This window comes from Acinonyx jubatus, chromosome C1 (assembly GCF_027475565.1).
Source record: "Acinonyx jubatus isolate Ajub_Pintada_27869175 chromosome C1, VMU_Ajub_asm_v1.0, whole genome shotgun sequence".
In the NCBI taxonomy this organism is placed as follows: domain Eukaryota; kingdom Metazoa; phylum Chordata; class Mammalia; order Carnivora; family Felidae; genus Acinonyx; species Acinonyx jubatus.
In genome coordinates this window covers 20,223,974-20,248,036 of record NC_069381.1, presented here as the reverse complement: position 1 = coordinate 20,248,036, position 24,063 = coordinate 20,223,974, and the positions used below count along the sequence as shown (strand labels likewise).

Here is a 24,063-nt window from a genome sequence, read left to right as displayed (position 1 = left end):
CCTTGCCTGGGCACACATCTTAAAAGCTCCTGCCGTGTAGTAGACCACAGTGGTTGGCTGCACAGGGGCACAGGCTGTTCCGGAAGCGGCCAGTCTCAGAGGTTCTGGCGGGAGAGGAGGGAGGGGAGAGGCCAAGTCCCGGGCCGCTAGGGAGCGGCGCTGCCCCAGGGCCGAGGGTGGAGCTTTCCCAGTCGGCCGGGAAAGGGCTGGGCCCGGCCTACATGTGAGGGCAGGAGAGAGCGACGGCGGACTCTTTCCTGCGGAGTCCGGGTGGTGGACACGGCCAGACCGATTCCCGGGACTCCGAGCTGCGGATCACTGGATGCCCCAGATTCTCGGGACCCAATCCCCACTTCAGATCTTCAGGACCTTTGGTCGGAGCCTGGCTTTGGCCCTGGGCTCCAGATTCCCGGAACAGGGCCTCTGACCGACTCTGGGCTTCCAGATTTCGTAGGAGATTCCCAATCCTGAGATCCCTGGATCCGTAGCCACTGGCTCTTGCCCCGCCCCGGGTGCCCAGAGCCGGGCGCCTGACACCGGAGCGCCCCCGCATGGCAGGGCCGTGCCAGCGGTCTGGAGCCCTGGTGCGCGCCGGCAGCTGCTGGCAGGACCCGCTCGCCGAGGCGCTGAGCCGGGGCCGGCCCCCCACCGCGCCCGCCGGCCGGGGCTGCGCGCGAAGCCGGCCGCTCAGCGTGGTTTATGTGCTGACCCGGGAGCCGCAGCCCGGGGTGGAGCCCGAGGCTGGAGCCGAGGCGGAGCCGCTGCCCCTGCGCTGCCTGCGCGAGGCCTGCGCGCAGCTCCCCGGGCCGCGACCGCGACCTCAGCTGCGCAGCCTACCCTTCGGGACGCTGGCGTTGGGAGACACCGCGGCGCTGGATTCCTTCTACAACGCGGGTGAGGGCGCGCTGGGGGCGGGGTCAGGGGCCGGGGCGGGGCTTGGGGGTCCCGGGGAGGGCCGAAGGGGGCGTGGTTCGGCGATTCCGGGGAGACCCCGAGATGGGTATGGGGTCTGGGGGGCACAAGGTGAGCTAGGCTGAGGGGTCGAGGTAGGGCCATGATAAAAGTGGAATTTAGGGGATCTGGAGCGCGGCCGGCCTTGGATCGGGGCTTAAAGCACTCTGGAGTCGGCACCATGCCTGGGGTTAGGATTGGGGCGAGGCTGGGAGCGGGACAGAGTGTGGTATCTCAGGAGTGAGGTTGGAGGGCTCAGCCTCAAGACGATCTCACGCGGAGCTCGTGAGGGAGGATCCTGGGAGGTGGAGCTTGGAGTAGGGAAAGGGGCCGTACTTGGGGGGCTGGAGTTCAGGGGAGGTAGCATACTACTTGGGAAGATCGGGCTAGAGAGGCCGAAAGAAAAGCCAAGGGATCCATCGGCGCGGGATTCTGGGCGAGGGGGTTTAGGTTGTGAGGCCCCAGTGGTTGCGAGGTAGTGGGCGGAACTGGAGGCAGGGCTGGGTCGCTCGGGGGCGGGGCCAGACAGGCTGCTATTCCCGCTCTGGTCACCCCTCCCTTCCGCCAACCCAGGCGCCCCGCCCCTGACACTTATTTGTTCATCCAAGAGTCTGGGAACCGAGCTTGCCTGATGGCCCTAAAATCGCAGCCTAAAAATGAAGGCTGACGCGACCTCGAGGACACAAAGACACACATACTCTTAGACTCACAAATCGCACATATGTTGATTCACGCAGGCCCTCGCAGCCACTGTCACTCACAGAGGTAGAAACATTAAGCGATACACACACAGGCACAGCATTGTCTAAACACACTGCTGGTGCCCGCCCCTCTCAAGAGACTGCGTTGAGGACTCAGGGTAGGGGACTTCTGTGTTTGCGCCACACCTTTCGAATGCCTTTCAAATGGCCCGGAACAGGCTGTTGGCTGGTGCACAGCTCCTCTCCTCCATGCTCAGTGCTCACTGGTTCTGAACAGTGGGATGAAGGTCCCAGCCTGTTGAGCCCAATCCTCTCCTGCAACACCACAGATATCATCAGTTCTGTAGAAGAGCTAGAGGGGCCTAGAAGGGGAAAACTGAGACCCAGAGCAAAACGGGACCCTGTGGGAGTCACATGGGAACACCGACCGAGCCAGGGTGGATCCCCAGGCTCCTTCCCCACCCAGCCAGGCTTCAAGGCTCAGAGCCTCCACCTCTGTGCCCACAGATGTGGTGGTGCTGGAGGTGAGCAGCTCCCTGGCACAGCCCTCCCTGTTCTACCACCTCGGCGTGCGTGAGAGCTTCAGCATGACCAACAACGTGCTCCTCTGCTCCCAGGCTGACCTCCCTGACCTGCAGGCCCTTCGGGTAGGTGGCCAGGTGGCTGGTGGGGGTAGGCACAGGGCCTGGGGTGGTGCCTACCTAGAATGCCAGTATCTGACTGTCCCCTGCAGGAGGATGTTTTCCAGAAGAACTCGGTGAGCAGAATCCACCCTTCCCTCCAATGTGCCCTTTGACCTCCACTACCTTTTCTGGCCTCCTCAGTCACCTCTGACCTCACTAGCTCCCCATGTGGGCCTCTGTTCCCTAGGGCCAGCCTTCATGAAGTGTGCCCCTTCTCTTTTGTCCCCATCCCCACTGGTGCTGACCTCTGACCACTTCAGTGCCCCTCTCTGACCTGGTGCTGACCCCTGACCTGCACTGATTCCTGCCTCCCTCCCACCAGGATTGTGTTGGCAGCTACACACTGATCCCCTATGTGGTGACAGCCACGGGTCGGGTGCTGTGCGGTGATGCAGGCCTCCTGAGGGGCCTGGCTGATGGGCTGGTACAGGCCGGGGTGGGCACGGAGGCCCTGCTAACACCCCTGGTGGGCCGGCTCGCCCGCCTGCTGGAGGCCACGCCCACGGACTCTTGGTAATGGGGCGCAGAGAGGGCGCAGGAGGAGGAGGCCGGTGAGGGCCCAGTGGGCTGGGGCTGAGGGACAGGCCCCATCATTCTCTCCCCCTCCCTCCTCTGCTGGGGGCGATAGTGGCTACTTCCGGGAGACCATTCGGCAGGACATCCGGCAGGCCCGGGAGCGGTTCTGCGGGCAGCAGCTGCAGCAGGAGCTGGCTCGCCTGCAGCGGAGACTGGACAGCGTGGAGCTGCTGAGCCCCGACATCATCATGAACCTGTTGCTCTCCTACCGCGATGTGCAGGTGTGTGGTGCTCAGAGAGGCAGGCAGGGCAGTGGTATTCCGTGTCAGAGGAGCCCGAGTCCATCCCCGGGCTGTGCCCCTCAGTCACCGGTGGCTTTGAGCAAATTACCTGATGTCTCTGAGCCTCAGTTTCCTTACTTGTGGCCGGGGACAATCATGTCGCTGTCTCCCAGAGCAGCAGGGAAGTTGGGGCACACGGTCGGTTCTCTGTGAAAGGTGTGGTGTCTACACTGCCTCCTGGGCCTTAGGTGTGGTGGGTGGGAAGATGGGGTGTCACGGATGGGAGGGGACCCCAACTCAAGGTTTTCCTCAGGGTCTGGGGGCCGATGGGACCCCCCCCCAGAGGCCATCGTGCCAGTGTGTGCCGTGCCCTCCCGCAGGACTACTCAGCCATCATCGAGTTGGTGGAGACGCTGCAGGCCTTGCCCACCTGTGATGTGGCCCAGCAGCACAACGTCTGCTTCCACTACACGTTCGCCCTCAACCGGTGAGTGGCAGAGCCACGTTCATGTCATAGCCACTTGAGGACATGGGTCTCTGCCGTGTGACATCACTGCAGTCTGGGATCAGTGCCATTCAGGGAATTTGCTGACCAGGGTCACACCGAGGTCAAATGGTCCCTGTTGTCCTGTCACTGCTGCCTCTGGGGTGGAGTAGGGTGGGGGTGGCGCTGCTGCCCTTGGGGCGGTCGCAGTTCCCGCCGTCACTCTTCCTCCGAGTCACAGCTGCTAGGAATCACTTCTCTCTGGGATGGTTACTTCTAGAGAGGTCCGTGCTGACCAGAGTCACAGCTATTCTGGGTTCATTACCGTCAGGCCTCTGGAAGGGGCCCTGCCGTTCAGGGTCTAGGGGTTCCTGGGTAGAGAGGGGGCGGGGCCATCGGGTAAGTCCCCAGCCTATCTTCCCCTTTCCCTAGGAGGAACAGGCCTGGGGACCGGGAGAAGGCCCTGGCTGTGCTTCTGCCGCTGGTACAGTGTGAGGGCTCCGTGGCACCTGACCTGTACTGCATGTGCGGCCGTGTCTACAAGGACATGTTCTTCAGCTCTGGCTTCCAGGACGCTGGGCACCGGGAGCAAGCCTATCACTGGTAAGGGGTGCCAGTGGGTAGACAGTGGGCTGAAGGATGGGCCTGTGGGCATCAGTCCAGCCCTGAGTCCCCACCCCCACCCCAGGTATCGCAAGGCCTTTGATGTGGAGCCCAGCCTCCACTCGGGCATCAACGCAGCTGTGCTGCTCATCGCTGCTGGGCAGCGCTTTGAGGACTCTGAGGAGCTCCAGCTCATAGGTGAGTCCGTCCTGCACCCCTCCTCCCACCGGCAGGGCCTCAGAGGGGCCAGGGGAGAGCATGGGGAGAAAGGACACTGGGCCGGAGCTGGGACTGGCCTTGTCCCCTTTTGGACTTATTCTTCCCGAACCCACATCTGGACCCTCATACCTGTCCTGGGCCCTCATGAGCCCTGAACCCACAGGTGTGCCACACCTGTGTTCCTTATACACTGAATTCTGCACACACTTGTTCCCCAAACCTTCCTTGTGCCGAAGCTCCTACTCCCATCTGAGAGTCCCACTAAAGTTTTCAGCTATTTCTTTTTTTTTTTTTTAATAATTTTTAATGTTTATTTATTCTGAGAGAGAGAGAGAAAATGCACCAGTGGGGAGGGGCAAAGCGTCAGAGGGAGAGGGAGTGAGAGATTCCCAAGCAGGTTCTGTGCTATCAGCGCAGAGCCCGACGCAGGGCTCGAGCCCACAAACCATGAGATCGTGACCTGAGCTGAAATCAAGAGTCGGGCCCTTCACCGCGCCCCTCACCTAGTTCCACCTTCCCGCCCACACGGATGCTGTGGCCCACACCTGCCGCCACACTCCCTAGGACCCGTACCGCTCTCTCCCAGGCATGAAGCTGGGCTGCCTGCTGGCCCGAAAAGGCTGTGTGGAAAAGATGCAGTATTACTGGGATGTAGGCTTCTACCTGGGAGCTCAGATCCTCGCCAATGACCTCGCCCAGGTGGCGCTGGCTGCAGAGCAGCTGTACAAGCTCAATGCTCCCATATGGTAGGTGGTCCCCTCCACAGTCTTGGCCCGGCGTGGGCTGCCAGCCCCCGCGCTTATGTCCACTGGCATTCCAGCCTGAGCCCTGGAGCCAACGACATGGCCTATTCCAGACCGGTGCCCGCCGTACCCAGTGCCCATGTTCTGGCCTCGTCCAAGCCAGTCTGCTCTCCCTGGCAGTGCCAGCCGGGGCTTGGGCTGAGCTGAGGACGAGGCCATGCCTGCAGGTACCTGGTGTCCATGATGGAAACCTTCCTGCTGTACCAACACTTCAGACCCACGCTAGAGCCTCTTGAAGGACCCCCGCACCGTGCCCACTTTTGGCTCCGCTTTTTGCTACAGTCCTGTCAGCCACTCAAGACGGCTTGTCCCCAAGGGGACCAGTGCTTGGTGAGGCCGCCCAGTGGGAGTGTGGGACTGGGAGAGGGGCAGGCCCCTTCTAACCCAGCCCCTTCCTCATCACCTGCAGGTGCTGGTCCTGGAGATGAACAAGGTGCTGCTGCCTGCGAGGCTCGAGATTCAGGGTGCTGACCCGGTGAGCGCAGTGACCCTGAGCCTGCTGGAGCCCGAAACCGAGGTGAGGTCACCACTGAGGTCCCCCACCCCTCACTGCTGTGCACCCCTTCTCTAGAACCTTTGTCCCATCCCCAAGCCACTCTCCCAGTCCCCAGCAGCCCCCTCAGACCCACCTTCTTCTCCCAGGACATTCCATCCAGCTGGACCTTCCCAGTGGCCTCCATCTGCGGGGTCAGGTGAGGGGCGAGACCAGGGGCTCCAGGTCCCCGGAGGGGCGGCGCTGCCAGCCACCGGGCGCTCACTGGGGATCTTCCTCCCTTCTCAGCACCTCGAAGAGGGACGAGCGCTGCTGCTTCCTCTACGCGCTCCCACCGGCTGAGGACGTGCAGCTGTGCTTTCCCAGCGTAGGGCACTGCCAGTGGTGCGCGCAGCCTCTCGGAGGGCGGCGGGGGTGGGGCCTGCCAGGGGAGTGAGGGAAAGGAAGGGACATGTCCCCTGGGTGCTCCCGGGCATCGGAGGGGACGGTTCCGCCCAAGCTACCCCTCCCGTGGGCCTGACCTCCCTCACCCTCAGGTTCTGCAGCCTGATCCAAGCCGTGGTGACGAATCCGGATTCCACGGTGCCCACAGAGGAGGCGGAGGGCGTGGGGGAGGTGCTGGAGGTGAGGAAGGGGGCTGGGAGGGCGGGGAGGAGGAAGGGCCCGGGCCCCTGCTGAGCTCCCATCTCACCAATCCCCCCCCCCCGCCCCCCAGTTCGATTACGAGTACACGGAGACCGGCGAGCGGCTGGTGCTGGGCAAGGGCACCTACGGGGCGGTGTACGCGGGCCGCGAGCGGCACACACGGGTGCGCATAGCCATTAAGGAGATCCCGGAGCGGGACAGCAGGTGCGGCGTGCGGGGCCGCGCGGGCGGGGCTCGGCGCTCCCTGGGGCCCAGGTGGCCGGGACCACGAGTTGAGGGGGTTCCTGGGGGCGCGACTGTAGGCGCGGGAACCGCGGATGCCCTCCTGGTCGGGCTTACAGATGCCCGGTGGGCCCGGGCCCGTGGGCAGAACGGCAGGGACCAGGAGGGCGGAAGGGTCCGGAGGGGCCTGTGGGCTGGGTGACAGATAGGGTGGGGAAGGTCAGAGAGGGGCGTGTGGTTGGGGCAGGTCCTGGGGGCGTGGCCTGGCTGGTGCTGGAGTTGGGGGAGCGTCTCTGCCCCAAGCTCGCCTGTTGGTCTCTCCCTACCTGCCCCCAGGTTCTCTCAACCCCTGCATGAAGAGATAGCGCTGCACAAACGCCTTCGCCACAAGAACATTGTGCGCTATCTGGGCTCCGCCAGCCAGGGCGGCTACCTCAAGATCTTCATGGAGGAAGTGCCCGGAGGTACCTGCCCTGCGTGGGATGGCAAGTGGAACTGGAAGTGCGGGGCATGGGGATGGAGCCAGGGAGGTGTGGGAAACCCTTGGGGAAGATGAATCCTAGCGTGTGTGGGTGGCGTAGCCTGGCATTAGCTGACACAGTGCGGCTGGGTGGTGATGGAGTCTGGGTCATGGCATGGGTGTGCCCCGGCCTTGAGCAGAGAGCTGAGGGCGGGAGTAAGTGGGCGCCAGTGGTGACCTCGGATTGCTTCTGCCCAGGCAGCCTGTCCTCCTTGCTGCGGTCAGTGTGGGGACCCCTGCAGGACAATGAGAGCACCATCAGTTTCTACACACGCCAGATCCTGCAGGGACTCAGCTACCTGCATGACAACCGCATTGTGCATCGAGACATCAAGGTAAGCAGGGCGCCTGGGTGGCTCAGTAGGTTAAAGCATCCGACTCGTGGTTTCAGCTCAGGTCGTGATCTCACGGGTTCGCTGTCAGCGAAGAGCCTGCTTGGAATTCTCTCTCTCTCTCTCTCTCTCTCTCTGCCCTTCCCCCTGCTCATGTGCACGTGCTCTCTCTCAAAATAAATAAATAACCATTAAAAAAGAGAGAGCGCACCTGAGTGGACTGTCAAGCGTCCAAATCTTGATTTTGACTCAGGTCGTGATCTCATGGTTTGTGAGTTTCAGCCCCGCATTGGGCTCAGAGCCGATGCACAGAGCCTGCTTGGGATTCTCTCTCTCTCTCTCTCTCTCTCTCTCTCTCTGACCTTCCCCTGCTCTCACCCTCTCTCAAAATAAATTAAAAAATAATTTTTAAATAAAAAAAATTAAATTAGGGGCACCTGGGTGGCTCAGCCAGTTGAGCGTCTGACTTCAGCTCAGGTGATGATCTCATGGTTCGTGGGTTCGAGCCCCATGTTGGGCTCTGTGTTGACAGCTCAGAACCTAGAGCCTGCTTCGGATTGTGTCTTCCTCTCTCTCTCTCTGCCCCTCCCCCACTGGCACTCTGTCTCTCTCTCTTAAAAAAATAAATATAAAAAAATTTTAATAAAAAATTTAAATTAAAAAGAGAGAGATCGACATCAGAGTAAGCCCCGTAGAAGCAAAAATAAGATAAAAACAGAGAGGGAAGCAAACCATCAGAGACTCTTAAATACAGAGAACAAACTGAGGGTTGCTGGAGGGGTGTTGGGTGGGGGGATGGGCTAAATGGGCGATGGGCATTAAGGAGGGCACTTGTTGGGATGAGCACTGGGGGTTATATGTAAGTGATGAATCACTAAGTTCTATTCCTGAGATCATTTAAAAAAAAAGAGTATGAGGGAATCCTTTGGGGGTAATGGAAATGTTCAATATTATTATTTTGGTTGTGGTTATACAATTGTATAGATTTGTCAAAGCCATTTGACTTATGCTCTGAAAATGGTAAAAATTGCTGTATGTAAATTATATCCTTGGCTTTTATTATAAAGTAATTATAAAGCTGACTTTTAAAAAAGCATAATCATCATAATAATTTTTAAAAATGAAAAAAGGTAAGCCCTGTAGCTGGCCCACCCTGGCTCACTGGTGAAGGGGGACAGGAGGAGATATGGCTCCAGACAGAGACTGACAGTTTAAATTAAGAGTGCAGACCCCTTTGCAAAGGGTGGGGAATTTAATCAAGGAGGCTCCCTAGGGAAGGAAAGAACTTCAGACCTGAAGGCAAACCAGGTGCCAGGTCCCAGGAGTCATAAGTGGGATCGAAGAGGGAGGAGGCCGATAGAGGTGGGGTCGGGCTGGGATTCTAGGAGATGGGATCCCAGGATAGGGTCCGGTTTTGCCATCAGAAGCCCAGCCTGATGTGCACTGAGCACAATGTCCACTCTACTTAGGGGGACAATGTACTGATCAACACCTTCAGTGGGCTGCTCAAGATTTCTGATTTCGGCACGTCCAAGAGGCTGGCAGGCATCACACCCTGCACTGAGACCTTCACAGGTAGTGGGGTGTGGGGTGGTGAGTGGGGTGCTGACCTAGGACAGAAGAACTCTTAAGACCTTTCAGGGAATGGTGTTTCTCCTGGCCACGGAGTTAGAGCCCTAATGGGGGATGTAACCCAGGGCTGGTGATTGAGCCAGAGGTGAGGTGATAGAATCTAGAACTGGAGCTCGGAGAGCTGATGATGGTGAATTTAAGTGCCTGAAATGGAGCTCAGAAATGTCGATGCGGGCTAAAGTGTGTGACAGAGTTCAGAGTGGATGATGCTGTCCAGGATATATGATGGAACCTCCAGGGGGTGAAGGAGTCAGAATATGATAGAGCCTAGGATGAGTGAGGAAACTCAGGACAGGTGTTTGACCACCAGGGTAGGTGATGGGAACTGTTTGGATGATAGAATTCACTGTGGGCGCAGGTGGCCAGAGAATGATAGAGCCCCCTGCCATCCCCGCAGTGATCAAGCCTAGGTGAGCCCTATTGCTACTGCTCCTGCCCTAGGGACCCTACAGTATATGGCCCCAGAAATCATTGACCAGGGCCCACGAGGGTATGGGAAGGCAGCTGACATCTGGTCACTGGGCTGCACTGTTATCGAGATGGCCACAGGTCGCCCACCCTTCCATGAGCTAGGGAGCCCGCAAGCCGCCATGTTTCAGGTGAGACCCCCCCATGGCCTGGCTCATGAGGTCGGGTGGGGACAGACTGGGCCCTGAACACCTCTAAACTTGACCTCTGTCTACCCTCCCCGACCCTTCCCAGGTGGGCATGTACAAGGTGCATCCGCCAATGCCCACTTCTCTGTCAGCGGAGGCCCAAACCTTCCTTCTCCGAACTTTTGAGCCAGACCCCCGTCTCCGAGCCAGTGCTCAGGCACTGCTGGGGGACCCCTTCCTGCAGCCTGGGAAGAGGAGCCGCAGCCCTGGCTCCCCCAGACCCGCACCGCGGCCCTCAGGTACTACACATGTGGAGGGAGGGGGCATGCTGGGGTGAGGGCAGAGGAGCTGTGGAGGTGACAAGACTGAACGGGGGCCCATGCTGACAGCCATGTCCCTCCCTCAGATGCCCCTTCAGCCAGCCCCACTCCTTCGGCCGACTCGACCACCCAGTCCCAGACATTCCCGTGCCCACAGGCACCCTTTCAGCATCCACCGAGTCCACCCAAGCGCTGCCTCAGTTATGGAGACACCAGCCAGCTCCGGTGAGAGCCCAGGGTCTTGAGAGTGACTTTGCCTCATCTGGGTTTGCCCTTGTACTCCCTCCAGAAGAAGCCCCCCACCCCGCCCGGCCTTGGCACCTCCAGCCACCTGCAAGGATGGCATTTGGTGCCCCCTCCCAGATGCTCTGACTTCTATTTATTGTGCCACCTCAGTGCCAGGCTTATCTCTTGAATCCCTGTGAGGTAGGCATAAAAATACAAGAACCAGGATTCAAACCCTGGGGTGGAGGTGGCTGGCCGGTGTTGCTACCCGCCCTCCACCGGCAGCTCCCCATTACACTAGGGTGCCTGAGGAGCCCGGGGCGGAGGAGCCCACGTCCCCCGAGGAGAGTTCTGGGCTGAGCCTGCTGCACCAGGAGAGCAAGCGCAGGGCCATGCTGGCCTCGGTGCTGGAGCAGGAGCTGCCCACGCTGGCGGAGAATCTGCGCCTGAAGCAGGAACAGGTGGGTGCGGCCGCCCCAGCGCTCCCTGGCGGTCGAGCGCGGACGGGAAGCCTGCTGACCGCCTCCCTCACTCCTCCACCCACCGGCAACTCTCTTGACTCAGGCGGCAACACCCACTGACAACCCCTCTTCCTTCTCAGGGTCCCCGTCTGGGCAGGAATCATGTGGAACAGCTGCTGCGCTGCCTTGCCGCGCACATCCACACGCCCAACCGTCGGCAGCTGGCCCAGGAGCTGCGGGCGCTGCAAGGGCAGCTGCGGGCCCAAGGCCTCGGGCCGGCGCTTCTGCATGGACCGCTCTTCGCCTTCCCGGATGCGGTGAGGGAGCTTTCTTGAAGTTAGGGCTGCCTAATAAGAGGTAGTGAGCTCCCTGTGCCTGGGAATGTGCAAGGACTTGGTGTTGCAAGGTTGCATGTCCTCCCTGTGAAGATAGAGCCCGCAGGAAAGGGACATCTACCCAGTTCTAACTTCCCAGCCCCTCCCTCGGCCCCAAGTCCGCCTACCCGACTAGCCTTTGGCAGAAGGCTTTCTAGGGCTTTCCAACTCGAGCCCCACCTCTATCTGAGACTCAGCCAAGCGCCCTTTCTCCCTCTCCAGGTGAAGCAGATCCTCCGCAGGCGCCATATCCGCCCACACTGGATGTTCGTACTGGACTCGCTGCTCAGCCGAGCTGTACGGGTAGCCCTGGCTGTCTTGGGCCCAGGCGGGCCGAATGGAGCTGGTCGGCGGGCCAGCGAGGGTAAAACCCCCTCGGGGGCGTGACGAGCACAAATGGGGCCGGAGGGGGCGTGGCCCGTAGGGTTTAGACTCTGCAGGGGCGGAAAGGAACGGGTGGGGCGTGGCCAACCGGGCCTATCCCAGACTGGCACTGCCTGGCGGGTACCCAGCGCCTTGGCGCCTTGCGCCTTACCCCCAGTGTTTGGGGATCCCAGATGGGCGTTCCCTCCCTGCCTGACCTCACCCCAGTCACTTGGCTTGGCAGAGGTGGAGACGGAGGCGGTCCCACCGAGGTCAGAGGAGTCAAGTAAAGAAGAGGAACCCCAGTCCAAGCAGCAGGAAACCTTGGTCAAGTTGAGCCGGCTCCCTGGGGAGCCAGAGCAGGGATCCCCGCCCCTGATGGTGCAGCTGAGCCTCTTGCGAGCAGAAACTGACAGGTAAAGCCCCTGGGCCTTGTCCATCCCCTCTGAACCAGCTTCACCCTCATTCCTCCGGCTATTCTACTCTCCCAGCCTCTGCATTCTCCAACAGGCTTCGAGATGTCCTGGCTGAGAAGGAGCGGGAGTGCCAGGCCCTGGTGCAACAAGCTCTACAGCAGGTCAGCCGGAAGGCAGGGATCTTTGCCCTGGCCTCCGAGCCCCCAGGTGAGCTGGTGAACACTAGCTGTGAGTGTGAGGCAGCTTCTGGCAGGAAGTACCCCTGGATTCACCACCTGACTCCTCCTTGACAGCTGCTCTCACAGTGGATCAGGGCCTGGTGCAGTGGCTACAGGAACTGAATGTGGATTCAGGCACCATCCAGATGGTGAGGGGGAGAGTGCTGGCTATCCTTGACCCCCACCGACCAAAGACTCCACCTCTGCCCATCTTTCAGCTCTTCTCACTTCCCCTCTCTCTTCCCCTCACACAGAGAATTCACTGTGGGAAGAGCACTTAGTATACCCCCCCACCATGGTACAGATGAGAAAACTGCGGCCCCGAAAGGGGTATTTGCCCTAGCATATCGGTGGTACTACACAGCTAGTACCTGAGTCTCTGAACACATCTTTCTCTGATTTTTTCTTCCACTGTTTTTGCATCCGGGTCTCTGTCCGCAACCAGCTGCTGAACCACAGTTTCACCCTCCATACCCTATTGACCTGTGCCACTCGAGATGACCTCATCTACACCCGCATCAGGTATGTCCTGGGCCCTCCAAGGATGACCCATGCAAATGGCTTCGTGTTGGTCAGATCCTGACCCCCAGCTACATGCCTGCCTGGATTCCTCCCTGGAAATTACAGGGAAACCAGTGTCTTCTGGGGACAGAGAGGGCATCAGGCAGACAGTGGGTATTAGAGAGGGCCCAGGACCTTATTCTGGCAAGCCACATTGAGCCTGCTATCCCCAGGGGAGGGATGGTATGCCGCATCTGGAGAGCCATCTTGGCACAGCGAGCAGGATCCACGCCGGTTACCCCTGGCCCCCAAGAGGCTGAATGAGAGCTCCGAGACAAGAGGCTAGACCCAAGGATGGATGAATGGAGAAGACAGGAGAAGCTTCTGATATACCTGCCCCAGGACTCAGGGTCAACTGGAGGAGGCCAGGTGGATGGGGGGCAGGGTAGGGCCCAGGCCTAGCCCCAGTGGGCAGAATCAACCATAGAGATGCCCCAAGCATATCAAGTACCGCCAGGCAAAGACTATTAAACAGAACACCTTTGTACGCTTGGGCCTTGGCAACTTCCGAAGTAAGGGGTGGGGGCAGGGGCTCCTGGGCGCAGCTTCCTAAGGTCTTTCCGTCTGAGTCTAAAGTTCCTTCACCTGTTCTCCTTCACTTACCGTCACCCTTTCCCGACATCACCCTCACCCCCGAACAGACACCAGCCCCTTGCTGCCCTTAGAATAAACTTTATTGGTTTTAGCCAAGGGCAGGCCCTGAGATGGGGGTCCCGAGAGGAGTTGGGTGGCTTATAGGAGAACTATGTCCTGGGGACCAGGTTGGTTCTGAGTGGCAGAAGGCCATCCACCCACTCGCATGGTCGCTCCAGGAGTGTCTGCCACAGCTGCTTCTCCTCTGGTGTGGAATCCATCCAGGGCACCTGCAGCCCATAGCTGCTGCCTAGATATGTGCAGACAGGGGTGGAGGCCGTGGTCACACCGGACACCCCAGGTCTCAAGGAACACCTGCCTGGTCCCAGATTATGCACTTCCACTCCCAGTTCTCAGTGGACACCAAAGCCCAGGAGAGGGCAGAGAAGTGCCCGAGGCCACACACGGAGCCCCTGCTTCTCAGCATCAGATCTCCCCAGGGCCCTGCCCCACTCACCTGTGCCCAAGCTGAGGCGTGTACCCCCCAGCTGGCGGCTGGCCAGGGCCCCATGGTCCCAGAGGGAGAGCTCAGCACAGGCCTGGCGCAGGTCAGCAGGCCCGAAGCCATCATAAACCATGGTATGGTTGAACACAGGGCTGAGGCTGCGTCGCACCACCCTTGTCCTTTGGCGGCTGGCCCGGCTGTCATCAGGCAGCACTGAACTGTGGGGGGAGGTGGGCTGGCAATCACATGACCCAGAACCAACCATTCACTGAATCCTACCCGTCCTCACAATGTCCATGTCCCCTGGCTGCTGCCTGAGGCCTTCTGCCTTTAAAAGTTACAACCCCCCCCCAAAAAAAATAAATAAAAAAAAAAAAATAAAATTACAACTCTTATTCACAAGACCCTGGAGTAATGTCTCTGCTACTTCCCCACACAATGACCTTCATTGGCTCCCTGTTGCCCCCAAAAGTTGTTTCCAAACTTTTTAAAGCCTCAGAACCCTTTCTGCAAGATAAAATATCACTGAAAAAGTAAAAGCACAACACTGTCCGTGGTGGAATCTGGGTCTGCAGCTCAGAACCTGATCCGCTGAACTCCATTTCACTCTCCGAGTGTGGGGTACCACCTGGAGGCACCCCTAGAAGACCCCTAGAGGGTACTTTGAAAACCACTGAACTGCAAGTTCAGGGCCAAGCCCCAAAGCCTGGCCTTCCAGGTCTTTTCAGGGAAGAGCCAGTCACTCTGAAATGCAGTTCCTCAAGGGTGTCCTTCCCTGACAGGCCTTTGCTCCAGTCGTCCCTTTCACCCCCGCTCAGTAGTCAAAGATCAGACTGGGGGGATCAAGGGTGGTTGATTAGGAGGGGTTTGTCGGAGGTGGGGCGCTCCCGAGGAGGGGGCGCGGAGGAAGGGAAGCGCGAAGGTCCCGATGCCCCTCACCATTGTACGTAGGAATCCAGGGTTCCTGAGCGCTGCGGCACGAGGCCCTGAGCTTCCTTCACCCAGAAGTGCAGCTCCCCGCTGGGGGGCAGTCCCGCGCCTGCGGAGAGGCTCGGCTCAGGCCCGAGGCTCCACGCCCGTGCGCGACTGGAGGTCCCCTCCTCCCAGGGCCGGTCCAGCACGGCCTCTCGCCGGGCGGTCACTCACCCTCGGAGCCGGCGGGGACGTACTTGACCGACAGAGAGAGCAGCCCGCGGCTGGGAAGGTCGTCGGGAGAGGGCGGGACCTGCGAGAGGCGGTCTCGTCAGGGGCGGGAGCAGGCCCAAGCCGAAGGGGCCGCAAAGGGGTGGGGTCTCCATACATCGACCGGGCGCGGCCAGCCGGGGGCACCCAACCGGCCGTCGGGGGCCAGGCCCTCGAAGGGAGCAGTAAGGTGGCGAGTAAGGTAGCCCCGAGGGGAGGGGAGGCCTAAGGCGGAGTCTGAGTGGGGCTGGAGGAAAGCTCGGTAGGGTGCAGGTGGGAGATCTCCCCAAGCGGGCCAGCTGCCTCACCCGGGGCTGCAGGGGGAGCCAGGTGGATGCAGAGCCCCAGTCCCACGTGTCCAGAGGCACTTCGACTTCGCCCAGAAAGATGTTGCGACCAAGGCTTTCGCGGTGCCACACGGATAGGCTCAGCACGCGGCCCCGGAGCTCGGCCTGCGGGACGGAGTACTGGGGACAGGAAGTGCGCTTTAATGGAGCACCGCGGCTGGCCCCGGCTTCAGCGCTGCGGGATTGTACGCCCCTGTCCTACCGCTCTCCTTGCACGAGGGAATCCGGGGGAGCCCCGAAGGCCATTAAATGGGGGTCTGGACTAGCGCCATGCCCACCACTAGACTGACCCACTGGAGAACGCATGGACGGAGGGCCTCCCTGCCGTTCGTCCCGCAGAACGGAGGATCGGAGCGACCTGCCTGCAATGACCATACTATGGCGGTCCCTGCCACCCGGCCCCCGCAGGAAGGGCCGTCGGGTTCATTAATGGGGGAGTCTTTTGGTCGTCGCAGCCTCACCCGCAGAGTCTCATTGAAGACCGGGTTCAGATTTCTTTTCTTCACCGCCGTCTTGCGTTTGCTCTGCTTATCCGGAAGGAGGTAGCTTTTGACGTAGCTGAGGCAGGGGGAGGGGAGGACTGGAGCTGAGTGGGGGGGCCCTTCCGGCGCCTACCCCCCCCCCCAGTGGGCCTCCCCAGCTCCAGCCGGGGGGAGCACGGCTTCCCGTGCAGCGCTTCCCAGGAGTTATCTCACCCACGCCTCCCATGGACATTGATACTCCCCATTTTGAAGACGAGGAAACTGAGGTCACGAAGAACGGTGGGGTGGGGCGGCGAGAGCGGGTTGGGCACTCACGGGTCCGAGCGGCGGCGTCGCGCGGCCGCCAGGCCCTGGCACTGGATCACGTGCACGCGCAGCTCCGCGGTGCCCGGCTCGTAGCTCAGCGCGAAGTGCACAGAGCCGCACACCTGCACGGCGCCCGCCTCCGCCTCCCCGGACAGGCTCAACTGGCTGCCGCTCAGCTGCGGGCGAGGGTGCAGGTCAGGGAGAGCGTGCAGGCAGGGCTCAGGTCGCCGCAGGGGAGGGGGGGGGCGAGGGAGGGGTCAGGCCCGGGCCACGCGCGGAGTTACGGAGGGAAGGCGCCCCCCTCCCCACCGGTCTCCCGCGTCCCCAGGTCCTCGCCCTCACCCCTCACCGTGGAGGAGTTGAGGCTGGACACGGAGGAGCTGCTGCTGAGCATGCGGTCGAGTGAGGGGTCGGGCCCCGGGGCCTCCTCTCCGTTCTCCAGGATCTCTGGCGCCGCCTGGGTCTGGGGAGGGGGGAAGTGACCGGGCGCCCCCTCTTTCCCAGCCCCTTCCCAGGCGGCTTAAAGTCTGGGGCAAAGGGCACTGCCCGCCCAGAATCCGCTCCGGGTCTTGGGAGCAGCCGCGGGCCGTTCCCGCCTACCTGGGCTGTAGTAGGCGGTGGCTCCTCTCCCCGCGACAGCGGCTTGGGCTCCGGGTCCGCCTCCACCGCGTAGACCTGTGGGGCCCCTGGGCCCGGGGCTGGGATGGGGCACAAGCTGCTGAGCGTGGCCCTCTCCTGCCCGCCCCTGAGCCAATTTGTAGGGACTGGTTTGCGACCCTGGTGACCTGCAGATTCAGGCCCCAGTGCTGCGGGAAGCCCAAGGAGACGCCCCCCCCCCCCCCACGAGAGAGAGAGAGAGAGAGAGAGAGAGAGAGAGAGAGAGAGAGAGAGAGAGAGAGAGAAGAAAGAGAGAGAGAAGGTGAGAGAGAAGGTGACCCCCACAGGCGGTTGGGGTCACTTAGACTCTGATCCCCGAAACCTCCTTACTCCCCAATACACACCCTCCCACTCACCTTCCTGGGCCTGGGGCTCTTCCTCATGCTCTGAAGTCTTTAGGGGGACATATGGTGAGGGAGAATCAGGTTCCTGAAAGAAGCAAGGAGTAGAGGTCACAGTGGGGTCTAGTGACAAAGGGGTCAAAGGTCGCAGTGGGGTCAGAGGTCAGAGGCTCCAGCTGGCTACTCCAGACAGATTTCAGCACAGCCCTCAAGGCAGGGCTGGCAAGCAGCTGCAGGACCAGTTGGGCCTGTACTTCACACCCCCTCACATGTCAGGGCCTGCCCTGCCTGACTCCCAGGGTCCCACTGGTGGCACAGTAGTGTCTGAGTCTTGGACCTCGCCCAGCTCCGTCCCCCACCACCTCTAATAGCCGGCTTCTGAGATTCCCTTAGAGGCCAGGTCCATATCTCCACTGGAGAGAGGAGGATGACAGCGGCCCAGACCAGGATCTCCTGATTCTCACATCCCATTCATTCATCAGCTCATTCAGTGACTCATTACTCACCTCAGCCTTGCTGAGCATCTCTTGGGGGGCCTCGTCCGTGGGGAGCCTAGAAGGGAGAGGTGGCTGTCAGGGGATAGGCCCCAGGGGACTGGTAGGCACCCTCCCCTCCCTGTCACCCCTCCTCACCTGGGCTCCAGCTCCTCTTCAGTTTCTTCTTCAGCAGCCGCAGCCTCACCCTCCCTATCGCTGCCTGGAGCCTGGTCTCCCGTGCCTGGGTGAGAAGTTCTGTGAACCCTCAGTCTCAGGAAGTCTGGCCTTTGAAGATGCTCACTTACCTCCTGCTCCTGGGAGGGGTGGTGCCCACCCAAAGACACACAGTACCAGGGGCCCTATCTTCCTGTCCATGTATACCCAGTGCCCTGGGCTGTGTGCAGCCAGCCCGACCCTAGGGATCTCCTCTCACCCCTGGAGCTCTTCTTTCTGCGGATAGAGGCTCGGACAAGGTCAGAGCCAAGGTGGGCATGGTGGTGCCGTTGTGAGCGCGCTTCCTGGAACCAGTCTCCTGTCAGGATCTTCAGCTGCCCGGGGTCTGCCAGCGAGGCCCGGAGCTTGCTGGAGGATGAGGGAGGGGATGGCTGTCACCCAACCAACATTCCTGCCACCCACTCTGTGCCAAGCCCTGGACCCGGACCCAAGGACACAACAAATCAGACTCGATCCCTACTCTGGGTCAAGGAGCTCAGGTTGGTGGGAAGACTGCATCCAGAGTAGGTAAGTACACTATAATGAGGTAGGTGCCATGATGGATATGAGAAGGGCCAGCTTTGCCTGTGGGAATCTAGGAGGCCTTCCCACTGGAGGTGACATTTGAATTGCTTCTTAAAGGACAAATTGGAGTTCTCCTGGCAGAGAAGGAGAATCATTAGCATTCATTAAATGACTACTGTGCATAATCCCTCCTCCTAATTCTATGAGGTAGTGCTCCTTAGGCCCCTTTTACAGATGAGGACAGTGTTGCTAGGGAGGTCGGGTAAGCTGCCCAAGGTTACATGGCTGAGAGGTGTCTGTCTGTCCCCAAAGGCTACTTGTAAGTCCCATGCTCTTCTGCCACTGTGCTCTTTCTTCCAGGAAGAAGGGACAGCATAGGAGTGAAGGGTGTGTTCGGGGACTGTTAAGCACTTGGGTGGCTGTAGTGGACACTTTATGTGTGTCAGGGGTGGGGCTTGCTGGTGGAGGATGCGATCGGGGAGGCTGGCAGGGACTAATCAGGGAGGCTTTGCAGACCACACTTAGGAGCTTGGCCCTGACATGAGATGCTGAGGAAACAGAGGAGGTTTTGCTAGGGGATATTAAGAACAGATCCGGGAGCTCCAGGCACGGCATGACCAGGGGCTCAGAGAGGGCAAGCTGGGAGGCAGGAAGGCTGGTAAGAGAGCTCGTGCAGCCACCTTGGGAGGGGTGAGGAGCTGAGCTGGCTAAGGGCGGAGGCAACCAATGGGCAAAAACAAGAACTACGCAGATATTTGGCGCACCTGAGCCTCCCAGAGCTGGGGCCCCTTCCTCCTGGGCTCCCCTGCCCTGCCTCACCTGACCCGGCCCTCCTCCAACTGGCGAAGGCGGGCATCTCGCTTCAGGACGTCGGCAATGGCCTCCTGCTCCTCTTCTGTCAGGAAGCTGAGGTCTAACAGTCCATCAGTCTCCGGCTCTGGCTCATGCGCCATGAGGAGGCAGGGCAGGGTCCAGAGTCCCTCTTGAGACGGGGGACCCCTGTGGGGCATCAGCTGGGGCAGTGCCCCAGCTGGGCACACGTGGCTCCCTGGGGGCAGACCAGAGGTCAGGTCAAAGGTCGGGCCCTGCCCGAATACGGGGCACATCCAGGAGCTGACTGCCTTTCCTTTTTCTTTGTTAAAGTAGGCTTCACGCCCAGAGCGGAGCCCAGCGCAGGGCTTGAACTCACGACCCTGAGATCAAGACTTGAGCTGAGATCAAGAGTCAGACGCTTAACCGAGTGAGCCACCCAGGCGCCCTGACTGCCCTTTTCTGCCCAAATATACACCCAAATGTTGGGCAGATCAAGGTGGCATGATGCACCCCCATGGACACGTGCATACACCGGCTCATGAATACACGCACAGACACACTTGAAGACGTGTACAGAATCACACATGCACACACACTGACACTGAAGACACAACTACCCACGGGGAGGTGTACACACGGGCACACTGATACCTGCATAGACAGGCACGTGGACACATGTTCCTCCACAAAGGACCCTATGCAGTTATAGTCCCATATAGACCCATGCCCAGACCAGGACATGTACCTAACATATTCTTAAATTAAAAAAAAATATATGTTTATTTTCTTTTGAGAGAGAGAAAGAGAGACAGAGTGGGAGTGGGGGAGGGGCAAAGAGAGAGGGAGACACAGAATCTGAAGCAGGCTCTAGGCTCCCAGCTGTCAGCACAGAGCCTGACACAGGGCTTGAACTCATGGACCACCAGATCATGACCTGAGCCGAAGACAGAGGCTTAACCAACTGAGCCACCCAGGTGCCCCTGTACCTAACATTTTCTTAAACCTGCACACGAGGACCCACAGAATGTATAATGACCCTGGGGACAAAAACATGACCTGAGATTCATACAAATCACACTGACTTTTGCACAGAAATTGCCCCTCCACCAACTGGATTGTGAGCTCCTTGAAGATAGGGACAGGGCCTCACCCCAAAACCCCGTATGTTATACACAACAGATAGCTGGTAAAAGTTTGATTAATTGAATGCAGAAATATACCTGCACACACATGGGGAAGGCACACACACACACACACACACACACACACACATCTGCTCACCCTCCTGCCCCGGGGAACCTCCCAATATGGGTTCCTTCCCTCCACCCTTCACCTCCACTCTGCCCTGGCCCATTTGGCCTTCCTGTTTGAAGCAATCTCCTCCCCAGCCACACCCCCACTTCCTCCCCTCTGAGGTAACCACTGCACCCACTCCCACTGAGGTCTCCAGCCAAGGATGCCCCTACTGCCACCCCTGCCCTCTTCCCTGAGCCCCTGAGCCCCTCTCCTCTCGGCCACATGGGTTCTCCCCCTTGCCCTGACCCAGGACCTGGCTGGGGTCCCAGAGGTGGAGGCCAAGTTTGGCAAAGCCGCCCAGGCTGCTCAGGTACCATGGTGACCCCGGAAGGAAAACATTTGCCAAGCTCAGAGGGGCATGTGAACGCGGCAAGAGACCCATGACTGGGCCATGGGCAGAGCAGAGGCATGGCGTGAGCCTGCTGGGCAGCCTCTCCTCCCCTGCTGCCCCTCCCGGCCTCTCCCACACCAGGGCACCGGGCAAGGCTGAGATGAGAAGAGGGTGCTCTGCAGGCAGGTCCTGGCTTGTGCCCGCCCAGCTGAGTCAATCCCGAGAGAGCCCTCTCCCTGTGCTGCCCCACCCTCACCCCAGGGCTTGGGGTTCCCGAATGTCTATATCGAGTACCATGTATAACACTGTGAATGCCCATGTGCCCAATGTTAACAATACTTCCTGCACATCTGCTGTGTTCAAAGTGCTGGGTGTTGCAAATGCACGGTCGAGGGCTCTTCTGTGGCATGGTGTGCAAGGCTGTGTTGAGGTCTCTGTGTTACGTTGTGCCCTTGTGAGAGTCTGCATACTGTGGGATCTAGGAGGCTGTTTATTGTGTGGGTGTGAATATTGTATCAATGCGTGTGTGTCTGTGCATCATGTCACAATGTGATGCCGCGTGGGTGACTGTTGTCTGTGTTGGTACGTTCAGTAACTTTCCGGTGACAGCGTTGTGTGGCGCGTGCACTGTGTATTTCCTCCTGTGCTGTATGTGTGACTGGACTGTGTTGTGGGGTGTGCTCTGGTGCCCTGGGGACCACCGGGTGTGTGTGATTGAGTAGGGAGGTGGGGGATGTTCTGCAGAACCGACCCTGCCCTTGTCCTGCAGGTCTGAGCCTGGGGTCCCCAGCAGCGCCTCCCTCCCTGCAGCCCCTTCTCCTTCTAGAGGCAGAACCAAGTGTCCCGCCCTCCCCACTCTGTTTCGACCCTATGGGACAGACCCATTGGTCAATGTAATGTGTTCCAGTCCCAGACCCTCTCCCACCTCCTCCCACACCCAAGGCCCCAGAGGGTACCCAGGATACCAGGTGGAAGTGCCTACCCGTTGGACACTGGCAGGGAACCCTGGCCCTGAGGTATGTTACCTGGAGGGGTCCAGTATGGCTCAGACACCTTCGTAGGGTGACTTCGGCTCCCCTGGCAGCCGAGTTTCAGGGCTGAACTTCAGGAGACGTGCAGTGAGGGACTAAGGCTGACTCAATCAGCAGCCCAGAGCAGCTGCCCCAGGAGGAGGAGGAGGAAACACCTTCTCACCTTCTCAGCAGGGCCCGATGCAAAACCAGGCCTGGACTCTCGGCACCCGGGGCGGGGGGTGGGGTGGGGTGCTGAGAAGCCTTGCCTTGCAGAGGACCCAGAGCCAATTTGGTGGGCGGGAGGCCCCCCGGGGCTTGGCCCCAGCTCCACTGCGGACTTATTCTGTAATTCCTGTACCGCAGGGCAGAGCGGCACCAACCCCTCAGAGCCTTGGTTGTCTCAGCTGTGGAATGGGTGGTGCCCCCACCCTGCCTGCTGAATTGCTGATAGGAACTTGCTTTGAAAGCAAGGTTAGAGACCTTTCTAAGAAGCAGGGTTGGAAGGGTTGCAGACTGCAGTCAGAGGACCCTTAGTAGAGAGAGTTCTCGCTCTGCCACTTTGTGACCTTAAGCAGGTGTCTCAAACACGCCGAGTTGCAATTTCCTCTCCTGCACACTGTGGATAGAAGTGGGAAGAGCCTTATTCTAAGAGACAGGAGAGCGCCCGGCACAAGCGGGCATGTGGTAGGTAGCAGGTGTCCCCTTTCCAATACAGTCCAATTCCACAAGTGTCCCCTCTCCAACACAGTCCACAATCACTGCTCCTCCCTGTCCACATGTGCCTCCTGGGAAGCGCTGGCCACAGCCAAGCTGCTTGGTCCCCTGACTGTGTCTCCACACCCCTCCCCCTCACCTACCAAATCTTAACTTCCAAGTTTCCACTGCTGCGAACAGCCCCGGCCTCCTGCTACTTGCTGCCAGTTCCCAGACTACCCCACCCATCCCCATCCGTCCCCGTCCCCCATCGCTGTTGCCCTCCCAGGGGTCAGTACCGGCCCAGCCTCTTCTGGAACCCTCCTCCTCCCTGCCTCCTGGCCTCCATTCAGCTTCTCCAGCTCTGCCTGTGCACACAGCTGTCAGAGGACCCTTTTAGCACCCCACTTTTATCTGTCATTCCTCAGTTTTGGAAGGTGCTGGCAGACAACCAGGGTGACCCTGTGTCCGGTTCACAAATGTGCTCCCAACCGGCCCAGCCTCCCTTAGACACTTTAACTCTTGGGCTGTCCTCCTCAGCCTCACTCCCAGACACCCCACTCTGATGTCCTGGTCTCCCACATCCTTAGGGCCCTCCCCAAAGACTCTGCTTCCTGTCCCTTCAACACCCCGGTCTGCTGGCATGCCCTGGTCCCCAGCTGCAGGAGTGGTCTCCCCACTTGCCGCCGCTGTCCCTCCAGGGCTCCTTGCCTCCATGCTGCGCTCTGCACTTAGACTGGGCAACTCTCACGGTGAAGAGGCAGGGGCCTGGAGGCCAGTGGGTCTGGCTTAAACTTCTGGCTCTGCCACATGGTCCCCAGTGGACTTGAATCAATGACAATCTCTTTAAGCCTCACTCTCTGCCTTTATAAAACAAGGGCAATGACCGCAGCCATCTCAGGGGACCGCTGAAAGGAGTGTCCCTTTACTCCATTCTCCTTTTTGATCATAGTACCCAGACTTTGGAGAACAGCCCCTCCCCACTTTACCCCTTGTGCTCCAGCCAGGACATCTTGTGGGGTGGCTCTGGAACCAGGCTACTGAGCTTGAACACGGTTCCACTCTTCCTACCTCTGTGCCCTTGAGCAAATCACTTTACCTCTCTGTGCTTATTTTTTCATCTGTAAAATGGGGACCATAGCACTGACCTCATTGGGCTGTGGTGAGGAAAAATGATACTTTATTCCAAGGCCTAGAGCACAGTAAGCACTCAATAACTATTGGTGATTTTTATGGCCCCTTTATATCCTGTTTTCCCAAGGCTAATTTAAAGTTCTGCTGGGCTGGAGCAGGCCTTACAACTTTTTTCTGTTTTGCTGTGGTTGTCCTCTGTACAGGAACTCCCCCCCCCTCCCCCCCAACTCGCAGATGGATCCCAACATGCAAAACAGAGTTTTGAAAATGCAATTGCTCTCAAGTGGGGAGGGAGTGGCTCTGTCTTGCCCTGGAGAAACCCCAGCCCTGCAGGGTCAGGGATGAGTTGACAGAGGCCTCCAGGGCCCTGAGGGCCAGCAGCTAGAGCTTCCCTCAAGGTCATCCTCAAGATGAACACAAAGGGCCCTCAGGATTCAGAGACCAAATCCTTGGCTAGTTCAACTAAAATGATAGATGCCATAGAGCAAGTTAGGAAAGACGTCACTAAGGAAGTGGCTTTTAAGCCAAACCTTGGCAAGGAGGGCCGTAACTTCAAC

The 24,063-nt window shown here is 59.5% G+C and overlaps 2 protein-coding genes across 6 annotated transcripts; one reads left to right on the top strand and one right to left on the bottom strand.

The window, feature by feature from the left end:
* Positions 1–105: 105 nt before the first annotated feature.
* MAP3K6 (mitogen-activated protein kinase kinase kinase 6) lies at positions 106–13,135 on the top strand. Of its 4 annotated transcripts, none has more exons than XM_053209715.1 (29): positions 108–894; positions 2,160–2,299; positions 2,386–2,409; positions 2,658–2,848; positions 2,964–3,132; positions 3,513–3,619; positions 4,049–4,219; positions 4,305–4,417; positions 5,025–5,184; positions 5,409–5,571; positions 5,651–5,758; positions 5,884–5,933; positions 6,023–6,118; positions 6,271–6,358; positions 6,450–6,583; positions 6,938–7,090; positions 7,324–7,456; positions 8,923–9,028; positions 9,527–9,684; positions 9,788–9,980; positions 10,088–10,226; positions 10,528–10,687; positions 10,828–11,004; positions 11,284–11,425; positions 11,669–11,840; positions 11,935–12,047; positions 12,134–12,207; positions 12,504–12,580; positions 12,793–13,135. In XM_053209715.1, the coding sequence occupies exons 1-29, from the start codon at positions 552–554 to the stop codon at positions 12,881–12,883; spliced, it is 3,945 nt and encodes a 1,314-aa protein (XP_053065690.1). In that variant the 5' UTR covers positions 108–551; the 3' UTR covers positions 12,884–13,135. The 4 variants fall into 4 exon arrangements, with proteins under 4 accessions (XP_053065693.1, XP_053065690.1, XP_026915753.2 ...); XM_027059952.2 differs by having other exon boundaries at positions 109–894; positions 6,938–7,065; positions 7,320–7,456; XM_053209718.1 differs by lacking the exon at positions 12,134–12,207 and having other exon boundaries at positions 106–894.
* Positions 13,136–13,275: 140 nt separating this feature from the next.
* On the bottom strand, positions 13,276–21,850 carry SYTL1 (synaptotagmin like 1). Of its 2 annotated transcripts, none has more exons than XM_053209726.1 (15): positions 21,692–21,850; positions 19,046–19,274; positions 17,922–18,070; positions 17,645–17,729; positions 17,519–17,564; positions 17,028–17,100; positions 16,615–16,820; positions 16,364–16,477; positions 16,024–16,190; positions 15,688–15,784; positions 15,188–15,346; positions 14,844–14,922; positions 14,637–14,736; positions 13,710–13,915; positions 13,276–13,502 (listed from the first exon to the last, which is right to left on the bottom strand). In XM_053209726.1, the coding sequence occupies exons 2-15, from the start codon at positions 19,234–19,236 to the stop codon at positions 13,363–13,365; spliced, it is 1,812 nt and encodes a 603-aa protein (XP_053065701.1). In that variant the 5' UTR covers positions 19,237–19,274; positions 21,692–21,850; the 3' UTR covers positions 13,276–13,362. The 2 variants fall into 2 exon arrangements, with proteins under 2 accessions (XP_053065701.1, XP_026915755.1); XM_027059954.2 differs by having other exon boundaries at positions 16,615–16,712.
* Between the last annotated feature and the right edge of the window lie 2,213 nt (positions 21,851–24,063).